The sequence below is a fragment of the Eschrichtius robustus genome, chromosome 16, assembly GCF_028021215.1.
Source record: "Eschrichtius robustus isolate mEscRob2 chromosome 16, mEscRob2.pri, whole genome shotgun sequence".
Lineage (NCBI taxonomy): Eukaryota > Metazoa > Chordata > Mammalia > Artiodactyla > Eschrichtiidae > Eschrichtius > Eschrichtius robustus.
The window spans coordinates 69,599,441-69,610,767 of record NC_090839.1 but is presented as its reverse complement, the minus strand read 5'-3'; the positions used below and the strand labels follow the sequence as shown (position 1 = coordinate 69,610,767).

General features: G+C 43.6%; 1 protein-coding gene across 1 annotated transcript in view; it reads right to left on the bottom strand.

Moving 5' to 3' along the window:
- Positions 1-6,023: 6,023 nt before the first annotated feature.
- Positions 6,024-11,327, bottom strand: part of TMC5 (transmembrane channel like 5) — a 41,825-nt gene continuing 36,521 nt past the window's right edge. Inside the window, exons 17-20 of the mRNA XM_068565562.1 lie at positions 10,478-10,556; positions 8,968-9,072; positions 7,748-7,790; positions 6,024-7,018 (exon numbers count right to left, since the gene is read on the bottom strand). Of these exons, the coding sequence (XP_068421663.1) occupies positions 6,972-7,018; positions 7,748-7,790; positions 8,968-9,072; positions 10,478-10,556 (274 nt within the window). The 3' untranslated portion in view covers positions 6,024-6,971. The remainder of the gene's footprint in view (positions 7,019-7,747; positions 7,791-8,967; positions 9,073-10,477; positions 10,557-11,327) is intronic.

Sequence of the window (11,327 nt, the reverse complement as noted above, 5' to 3'; positions counted from 1 at the left end):
TTTTCTTGAATTTTAAAATTAACAGCAGAACAGAGATTCAGTGAATGGAACAGATATCTAAACTGCATGACTTCCATGCCACGTTATGACTAGAGTGACAAGAGGAGGAGAAAGGAACCAAAGAAAACATGTGTGGACTGAATTCCCCCTTTGGGTTACCTGCAGAGGCTATACAGTGAATGACAGGGAAGAAATTCTCTTGGGGGCAGCACAGAGTTCACAACATCCCTTCTGTGGTGTGAAGACATTTTGAGAGCCAGAAGTTCTGTCTCTTGACCTTTGTCCCAAATCCGTATTGCACTTGACTCAGCCAGGCCCAATTAAGGATTGAGATCCTATGCTAAGGTGGTCGTGGGCCTTGAAGAATGGAGAATTCAGATGAAGAAAGAAGGTGTTAATTACTTACTTGGAAGGTATAGTAACGGGGTTAACAACAGGATTTTTTTTTTTTGCTGCATTGGGTCTTCTTTGCTGCGCGTGGGCTTTCTCTAGCTGCGGCGAGCTGGGGCTACTCTTCGTTGCGGTGCGCAGGCTTCTCATTGTGGTGGCTTCTCTTGTTGCGGAGCATAGGCTCTCGGTGCTCGGGTTTCAGTAGTTGCAGCACACAGGCTCAGTAGTTATGGCTCGCGGGCTCTAGAGTGCGGGCTCAGTAGTTGTGGCGCACGGGCCTAGTTGCTCCGCGGCATGTGGGATCTTCCCGGACCATGGCTCGAACCCGTGTCCCCTGCATTGGCAGGAGGATTCTTAACCACTGCGCCACCAGGGAAGTCCCAACAACAGGATTTGACATCAGAAAAAGTTAAATCTGAATTCCTAATCTCTAGCTGTATGACCTTGGGCAAGTCATATAGCTAGTGTCTTGAATTCATCTCTAAAATAGGGGCAGTATTAGTACCACGGCAGGGGTAGTTGTGATTAAAGGAAAGAGTGCATGTAAAATGCTTGTTAATAACTAAGATTTATGGACTGCCTACCATGTACTGGACACTGTTTCAAATGCTTTCTGTGTGTTTACTCTGCTACAACACCATGAGATCAAGGTACCATTATAATCCCATTTTACAGTGAAGAAAACCAAAGCCCAAGGAAGTTAAGTAACTTACCTAAAGTCACACGACAGTAATAGGATAAGGATTCAGGCCCAGATTATATAGTTCCAGAGCCCGCACTCTAAACGCAGGCTTATCACCCTTTGTGGCCCTTAGCAAGGGCTCAGCCATGAGAAGCCTTCCCAGCACTCCTTACAGTGCCTGTCACAGTAGACAGTAAAAGTTGGAAGAATGAGTTGTGGGATATCCAAGGGGAAGGTTCCTTGAGGAACCTGGATATAGACCTAGAGTGAGGGAAGGATTTGGGGGTGTAATGATTCAGTAGCATCGACAAATGAGCCATCCAAAGACAGCATTCTTTCCAAGACAGTCAGTAGGGATAAAAATCACATCCTCTGCTGTTCATTGGACCGCCCCTGTGTTCTCAGAGTGGTGGAGACAGATAACCTGGAAGGGCTGCCTGAAGAGGCTTGAGAAACCCACTGCTTACTTCATTAAACGATACTCATTTTCTTATTTGGAGATGAGTGTGCAATCTTGTCTTGACAAGAATTTCACTAAGACATAAATACTCTTTATGAGACAAGAATTTCTAAATGACACCATTTCCTGAAGTGGGAATAATGCTTCAACAGGACAGTCAACCACAGCTTTGAGGACAAGGCAGGGTGGAAGTTAATGAAGTGTTCCAGACATCCACTCAAACCTTAGCATGGAGTGACGGTTACTGCAGGGCAAAGTTACTTGATTTCTTTGATCAGAAGTACTGAAGATTAATGACCTGTGTGTTCTTTTATCAGACTTTAAATTATGCTCAAAATCTGACAGCAGGACACCAAGTGTTAAGAAGAGGATGGACATCAGCTGGGCAGAGGGTTCTCAAAGAATGCTGTCCTTTGAGACTGAAAGGGGTTCCTGGGCCCATTTCTAGTGTGTTCTGTGTGTGGGGGCTTCCTCACATCAACAACAAGCAATTCTCAGTCGCAGGCAGGGTCCTTCAGAATCCAGCTCAGTTCTGACACTATCTACCCAGAGATAGAATCAGATTCCATGGGTAAAGGGCTCAGTCCCAGACGACCACCCTCCAGATGCCAGCTGCAAGCACAGGTTGTTACCCGCACTTGTGACTGACTGGCTATAAATCAGATATTCTTCCCACAATCCCCTCCTCAGGTGTGATTAATTTGCTAGAACAGCTCACAGAACTCAGGAAAACCCATTTACTCACTAGATCACCGATTTATTATGGAAGGCTATTAAAGGATACAAATCCACAGCCAGATGAAGACATACATTGGGCGAGGTCCTACGCAAAGGAGCTTCTGTCCTCCCGGAGCTTGGGGCCAGGCATGGGGGCACACAGAAGTGTTCTGTTTCCCCCACATGGAAGCTCTCCAAAAAGAAGGGCAAAAAGCTGTCCTTTTGGGTTTTTAAGATGACTTCATTACATAGTTATGTTTGACTAAATCACTGGCCAATGACGATTTATTCAACCTCAAGCCCCTATCCCCTCCCCAGAAATCAAGGGGGTAGGAGTGAAAGTTCCAACCCTCTAATCACATGGTTGGCTCCATTGACATCCAGGCCCCCACCCTTAGGTGCTTTCCAGAAGTCATCTCATTCTCAGAGCAAAAAGACACTTTTATCACTCAACGCTTAGGAAATTCCAAGGGTTTGGGGAGCTTTGAGCCAGGAACTGTAGACAAAGGCCAAATATATATGAGACCTATATTTCGGTCACCTGAAAGACCAAATATGTATTTCTTATAAATCACAATATCGTGAAGACAGTTATTCAACATCAGCATAAGGGGGAACTTGCTAGAAATGCAAATTCTTAGAACCCATTCCAGAGATAATGAATCTGAAACTGTGGGTCAGGCTCAGGACCTGTGTTTTAACAAGCCCTCTAGTTGGTTCTGATCTTTGCTCAAGTCTCAATTCTGCCACTCACTAGCTATGAGACCTCAGACAAATCACTTAATCTGTGTGTGCCTAAGTTTCCATCTGTCAAATGGAGATCATAATACTTGCACCAATTGTCTTATAGCAATAATGTTATGAGATTCAAATGAGGGAAAAAAAAGTGAATGTGTTTTGAAAAATGTATTGACAGTATAATACTGTTGTTATGAAGATAAAATAAAACAAATTTTGGAGGAGCCCTAAAACCATTCTACTCAGGGTGTGGTCCTCAGACCCACAGCACTAGATAGAAATGCAGACTCTCGGGCCTCATCCCTGAACTCACAAATTAGAATATTAGAATCTGCTTTTTTTTTTTTTTTTTTTTTTTTGCCGCAAAGCACAGCAGGTGGGATCTCAGTTCCTCCACCAGGGATAGAACCCAGGACCCCAGTAGTGAGAGCGCTGAGTCCTAACCACTGTACTGCCAGGGAATTCCCTAGAATCTGCTTTATGACAAGATCCCCAGGTGATGGAAGTGGGGAAAGCATTGTGTGGATCGGAACACCACACAAGTGTAAGGCATTTACTCTTTATCGGGCAGGTGCAGTCATGAGCAAAGTAGAGGGCCCCTCTGCTCCACACCTGAGCTCCTCCCAATGGTCTGTCTCACCGTCGATCAGACACATAAATGCTATGAAAAAGTTCCCACTGTGAGAACTTAGGGAGGTACCATTAAGTGCTACTTTACTGCGCTTCCCTGGTGGCGCAGTGGGTGGGAATCTGACTGCCAATGCAGGGGACACGGGTTCGAGCCCTGGCCCGGGAAGATTCCCCCATGCTGCGGAGCAACTAAGCCCCTGTGCCACAACTACTGAGCCTGCGCTCTAGAGCCCGTGCTCTGCAACAAGAGAAGCCACGACAGTGAGAAGCCTGTGCACCACTCGCTGCAACTAGAGAAAGCCTGCGCACAGAACAAAGACCCAACACAGCCAAAAATAAAAACAAATAAATAAATTTATTTTTTTTAAAAAGTGCTACCTTACTGAGAGACAGTTCCTATTAATGAGCTTAATTCTTACCACCTGTCCCCAATTCAAAGGTTATAAAAACATGTCAGTCATATGATGTTTTTATAATCCTTTTATAATTGAACTTCACACGAAATCATCTCATTGCCCTATAAAAAATGAATTGGGCCCTTCACTGCGGCCACTTAAAGAATCAGATCCTGCAGAAATTCAAGAGAGGCTATCCTTTTTTAATACTTAAAACTACAGGCTATCCTTTTTAAATACTTAAAACACCTGTCCAGCTTTCAGGTGACTCTTGGAAAGCATGTTACTTTTATCATTTTGAGCGAATTAAGACAAGCTTTGGAAGAGGAGGATGGACAATGTCCCCAGAAATTTTTGATGCAATATTCTTAGCTCACTATTTGCATGTTCAGTAAGTGCCTCAGGTGACTTTTACGGTCAAGCAAGTTCAGAAAGCACTACTCTAGATTCTAGCTCGGTTGTTCTCAGCCCTGGCTTCCCAGTGAAACCATCTGAGAGCTTTAAGGGAAAACTATGGATGCCTGATTTAGTCAGTCTAGAGTGGGCAGGGCCTGGGTCTGGCTGTTCGAACAGCTCCCTGTGTGATCCTGGGTGCAGCGAGCAATGAGAGCCCTGCTGCCTGATGAGAGGTCCTGATGGGACTGGGGGTGACTTTCCCCTATTATGGGCTGAACTGTGTTGACCCAAAATTCATATGGTGAAGTCCTGACCTCCAGTACCTCAGAATGTAACCATATTTGGAGATAAGTCCTTTAAAGATGTGAGTTAGTTAAAATGAAGCCATTAGGTTGGGTCCTAATCCAATCTGTCTTGCGTCCCTATAAGATGAGGAAATCTGGACACAAAGGTACACCAGGATGTGCACACAGAGGAAAGACCATGTGAGGACACAGCAAGAAGGTGGCCATCTACAGGCCAAGGAGAGAGGCCTCAGAATGAAACCAAAACTCTGGACACCTTGATCTTAGACTTCCCACCTCTGGAACTGTGAAAAAATGAATTTGTGTTGTTTAAGCCTCCAGTCTGTGCTATGGGTTATGGCAGCTCTAGCAAACTAATATATCCCCTATATCTCAAGACCAAGGATGTAAGGATGTTACACACATCCAAATGTGTGTGTGAGACCTACACACTAGATCTTTCTACTGTGTTTGCTCCTCCAGGAGAAGCAGGGGCTACACTGAAGTAAAGATAAGAGGTGGGGCTTCCCTGGTGGCGCAGTGGTTGAGAATCTGCCTGCCAGTGCGGGGTACACGGGTTCGCGCCCTGGTCTAGGAAGATCCCACATGCCGCGGAGCAACTAGGCCCGTGAGCCACAATTACTGAGCCTGTGCATCTGGAGCCTGTGCTCCGCAACAAGAGAGGCCACGATAGTGAGAGTCCCGCGCACCACGATGAAGAGTGGCCCCCGCTCGCCGCAACTAGAGAAAGCCCTCGCACAGAAACGAAGACCCAACACAGCCATAAATAAATAAATAATTCCCATTTTTAAAAAAAAAAAGATAAGAGGTGAATGGAGAAGCAGTCCGGATATAAGCCCTGAGCATATGGGAAGTGAGCAAAAATGATGCTTCCAGAGGGAGTTCACATTTCAGTGCAGAAGCCAAAGAAGCACAAATAGCATTAGGATAACACACAGGGGGGAAAAAGATCCCTTCAAATATCAATTCCACAGACTGCCTTCACTGACCCCACAGACAAGTTAAGTCTCCCATTGTCCCTTGGGCTTCTCCTTCATGGCACCTGCTATAAGTAATTACTGTTTAATTATTAAGTTCCTGCCTAAAGTGATCTGCTAGACAGTACATGAGAGCGGAGGCTGTGTCTTGACTTGTGCACCATCTTGTTCCCCTCCACTTGGTACATATTTGTTGAACAAAGGAATGAACGAACAAGCACTTCTAGCAACCACTAGCAAAGATGGTACCAAAAGAACTTAATTCAGCTGATGAATGAATTAGTGAGCAAATAAGTCAATGAAGAAGTGAACCAATGACTGAGAACTGACTGGATGTTTGTGTTTTAAATTCGTCTTAAATGTTTTCTAAATTCAGTTCCAATTAGATTTCATGACAGTGATTACTCAAGAGGAGATTTCTCCTCCCGAGTAATTTGGTAATTGCACTTTTCTGCTGGACCCTTCCGTTTTAAGCAGAGTCAGGTGCCTTGTGAATCATTTAGGAAATCTGCAAAAAAATGCTTTATACACGTATGTGTGCATATGTACACACACACACATACACATACATATACATACACATACATACTCAATATATATATTCCACACATCACCACCGATTTCATGTTTGGTTCAACGTAAGACTCTGATGATCGTGCATAAAACCTCACCGGGGTAGTGTCCCCGTCCACACGTGCCCACCCCAGTCCAATCCAAAAGACTCGTGTACTCGATGTGCAATAAAGGTCCTATAGACGAGCCCTCTGGTTGTTTTTCACCTTTGGGAAAACTGGGGATGTTTGTTTTTAGTTCAAAGTCATGAACAAATGCAGGTTCCACAATTCAGAGGCTTCACATCCCTGATCGAGGGTCACATTTTTATTCAGGCTGGACCACTTGCCTTAGCACCCGTCTCCAAACCTTTGCCAGGTCCGGGAATTCTGGGAGTGGAGATTTCTGAGGATCAATAATTCATACGCATATCTCTTACACTACAACTCTTCCCAGGTTTGTGTGAACTAGTTCAAATATTACAAGTCTTTACTGGAAAATCTCAAATATTTTGTCTGGAAAAATCAGCAATTCAGGTGTAAACAAAACCAGCAGAGAATGCCCAATTTTACTTCTGTATTTACACTGTAGTCAGTTTCCACTCCTGGCGAAAGGCTTGAATTTCCCATCTGGGAATCTCCTAAAGGCCCAGGTGTCATGGAGGAAGATGCTCCCTCTTTATCTATCTTCTTTCCTTATTTGGTTGGTGTCTGGGTACCACAGTAATTATCAGGCCTTGGGATTATCTTCTTGAACTGATCGCCTAAATCGCAGGTCTGGGTTTGATACAGGAGAAGAGAAGTTAGCACAGAGGCACACTGCCCCATATCTCCAAGGGAAAGACCAAATTAGCTCTCAAGATCCCACAGCTTCTCCGGCCTTCCTTGCCTCCTCCTTTTAAGTTTCTTCAATTCTCTCCCTTGAACTCCCATCATTGGATGCTGTCAGTGAATGCTATTCCAAAAAGATGAATGGGTTTATTTGTTTCCTCCCCAACATTCCTTCCCCTCCTGGCATCAGCCACAGGTTTTCTTTGGAAAGCCACCCTTCTCCACTCTCTCAGTCCCTGTGGTCTGTATGTTTGTACCACCTGTATCTAGAGATGAGGTCTGTCTGAGACTCAGATCTGGCCAATGAAATCATCACAGTCTCTTGGCCACAGCAATTGGTTCAGATCCAATGAAACACGATGAGAATCTGGATCTCTTTCACACTAGACTTGAATCTGAGAAGATACAAGAAGCTAAGAAAGCTGTCTTGTAATTATCAGGAGATAACATGGAAAAGAACTGAACAGAAAGAAACCAGGTTCTGGTGACATACTGTGAGCCCCTGCTTCTGGCCACACCTAAAAGCAAGAATTATTGTTGAGTTTTGGCTAAAGCCAATTTGGGCCAGTTCTTGCAATTGAACGAGTGACTGATACAGGAGCAGTTCTGACCCTCTGTCTTGGGACCTGTCATCTGGATGGATTAGGCCTTCTTCAGTGCCAGTCGGGTACTCACCTCGAGCAGCAGCATGTTCTCTGACACGCAGAGGACCAGATTGCTAAAAAAGAAGAAGACAAGACATCTCATCACTGGAAGAGAGTGTACACCTCAGGTCCTGCTGCATCAGTGGTGAGACTTGTGAGCCCTCACCATTTTAATATGAACAGGTGACAGATTAAGACCAAGATTCAGCCATAGAAATATCAAACATGTTTTGTCTCACTTTTCATGGGCAGTGATTCCATTCATTTAATCATTCATTCACAGATATTTACTGAGCATTTACAATATATACCAGGTAATATATTAGGACCTGCCAAGGTACACTCATGATCCTTGCCTTCAAAGGATTTAGAGCTGGGCCTCTAGATCCCTTACCTATATTGTGCTGGTGGTATTGATTTGCACAGGCAGTAAACGACATGGTAGTCTCTTCTGATAAGATCATAACTTCTAAAACTAGTAGCATTTGAATTAACGTGGGTTTACTGTTTATCTGCATTTTCTAGGACACCAAGGAAGCCAGCACAGGCTTTGGTATTAGAGCAGGATTCCAGGCATCTCTTGTTACGAATGAAATTGGTAAAAATCTTTCTAAGAGCGTGATATGGCAATATCTGTTAACATTATCATGTGCATGCCTGTGGCAGATAAAACACTCACATAAAACAATTATAATAAAAAAATGTTTCATTACACAACTTTTTTAGTATTAACAAAAAAAAACAAAACTGGAAACAACCCAAATGTCCAACTAGGTACAGACTGAAACAATGTCTGAGATAGAGTATTAAGTGGGGAGAGGGGGAGTTATGTGTAAAATATAACCCCTTTTTTGTAATAAATAAATAAGAATGTTAGTAGATGCATGCTTGTTTGCAGATGCCTGGGGGAAAGATCTGGAAGAATATACACTGAATCATTAACCTAGTGGGGTGAGATTTCAAGCCATTTTTCATCTCAGTGGGATATACTTCTGTTTGGTTGGGTTATGGAAAAGATACAGGCAAGCCCCACGAGGGCAGAGCCCTACTGTGGTACCATGATAACCCCAGCACCTAGAACAGGGCCAGGCATAGAACATGGTGAATGCGTATTTTTTTTTTTAATAAAAAATACAGAAATGTTAAAACACAGAAAGTGAAGTGCCCTGATGTGATTCTAGTTCCCTGATGCACTTTTCCCAGGAGGGCACATCTGTGTCACAGGGATCCCAAGGCGGCTTCCAGCCTCACCTCCACGTCTCTCCTTTCTGGCATAAACAAGGTGGGGCTTGCTCTCTTCTCCATATCCTGCAGCTTGATCAACTTTTCTATCAGGAACATTTTGTCTTTGCCCTCCTGCCAAGAAGGAAAACAAAAACATGGAGGATGAATGATGGTGTGGGGTTGGGAAGCAAATGATGGAAAGGTTGATTTTTAGGCAGGTAGGGTCCTGGACGTTGGCTTCGCCACCAGGGAAGTCCAGTTTCCTTAATTTTAAAATAGAGGTTAAAGAAGTAAATGTGCTAGGGACTTCTCTGGTGGCGCAGTGGTTAAGAATCCGCCTGCCAATGCAGGGGACACGGGTTCGAGCCCTGGTCCAGGAAGATTCCACATGCCGCGGAGCAACTAAGCCCGTGAGCCACAACTACTGAAGCCCGGGCGCCTAGAGCCCTTGCTCCCCAGCAAGAGAAGCCACCGCAGTGAGAAGCCCATGCGCAATGAAGAGTAGCCCCCGCTCGCCACAACTAGAGAAAAACCCGCTCGCAGCAACGAAGACCCAACGCAGCCAAAAATAAATAAATAAAATAAATTAAAACTTGCTAAGAAAAAAGAAAACAAAAAGAAATAAATGTGCTAAACACCACTGCAGGGTTACAAATCAGATATATCCAGAATGTGGGAACTACTACAAGACAAAAGACCTGGTTTCTCCAACAATAAATGGCAAGAGAAGCAGGAAGTGTGAACAGCTATAGATTGAAAGAAACATAAAAGACACATCAACCAAATGCAACATGTGACACTTTTTCAGATTTTGACTTGAGTAATCCTGCTGTAAAAAGACACTTCAAGGGGCTTCCCTGGTGGCGCAGTGGTTGAGAGTCTGCCTGCCAATGCGAGGGACGCGGGTTCGAGCCCTGGTCTGGGAGGATCCCACATGCCACGGAGTGACTGGGCCCGTGAGCCACAATTACTGAGCCTGCGCGTCTGGAGCCTGTGCTCCACAACAAGAGAGGCCGAGATAGTGAGAGGCCCACGCACCGCGATGAAGAGTGGCCCCCGCTTGCCACAACGGGAGAAAGCCCTAGCACAGAAACGAAGACCCAACACAGCCATAAATAAATTAATTAATTAATTAATTTTAAAATAATTATAAAAAAAAAAGACACTTCATGGGACAATTGGGGAAATTTGACCATTGACTGACTATAAGATTATAGTAAGGAATTATTAAATTTTCTTTTACGTGTGATGATTGGTACCGTGGTTATGTGTTTTAAAAGTGTGTATCTCTCAAGCGTATAGAAGAGTCTACAGATAAAATGATATAAAGGCTAGGATTTTGCTTGAAAATAATCCAGAGATTTACAGCAAAGGGATAGTGTAGAGGACATAAGAGTATGCAAAGGTTAATGGTTGTCAGGGCTAGGTGGTGGGAAGGTTCATTGTACTATTCTCTATTTTGGACTATGTTTGAAAATTTCCATTACAAAATGTTAAAAAGGAGGGGAGAATAACAAAGGGATCCAATGGGACTTACGTTAATGATCTGTTCATGGAGCAGTCTGATCATAATCTTCCTTCCCTCTGTGATCTGCCAGTAAAGGTAAGTGATGATTCTGGAAGAGAAGAAAAGAAAGAATGGCAGACACTCTCTCCAATGCTTTACAGGCTCCGAATCTCAGCTGGTACAGAGGAACTGTTATATTTGCTTGCAAATGGATTTTGGCCCAGCCAGTGTTCCTGCAAAGTTGTATCTGGGTGAGTTAGAGGTTAAATACATTATAGCAATGGTTCTCACCATTCTACACGTAAATCACCTGAGAGGTGGAGAAAAGATTCATGCCATGGCCCCTCCTCAGATCAATTATTTGAGGGTTTTTTGAGCACAAGGCCAGACATCAGTATTTCTTCTTCTTTTTATAGCTTTACTGAGGCACAGTTTACACGTTATAAAAGGTACTCAGTTTAAGTGTAGTCCACTGAGTTTTAGTCAATTTACACAGTTGTGCAAACTTTACCCCAATCTAGCTTTATTTTTATTTTTTATTGAGATATAATTGACGTATAACTTTGCGTAAGTTTAAGGTGTACAACTGTGTTGATTTGACATATTTATATATTGCAATATGATTACCACCATAGTGTCAGCTAACACCCCTATCATGTCACATAATTATTATTTTTTTGTGGTGAAAACATTTAACAGTTTTTTATTTTATTTTATTTCATTTCATTTTACTTTATTTTGCCATGCCACACAGCTGGCGGGATCTCAGTTCCCTGACCAGGGATTGAACCCAGGCCACAGCAGTTAAAGCCCAGAATCCAAACCACAAGGCCACCAGGGAACTCCCTAACAGCATTTTTTAAATGCACATGATTCTAAT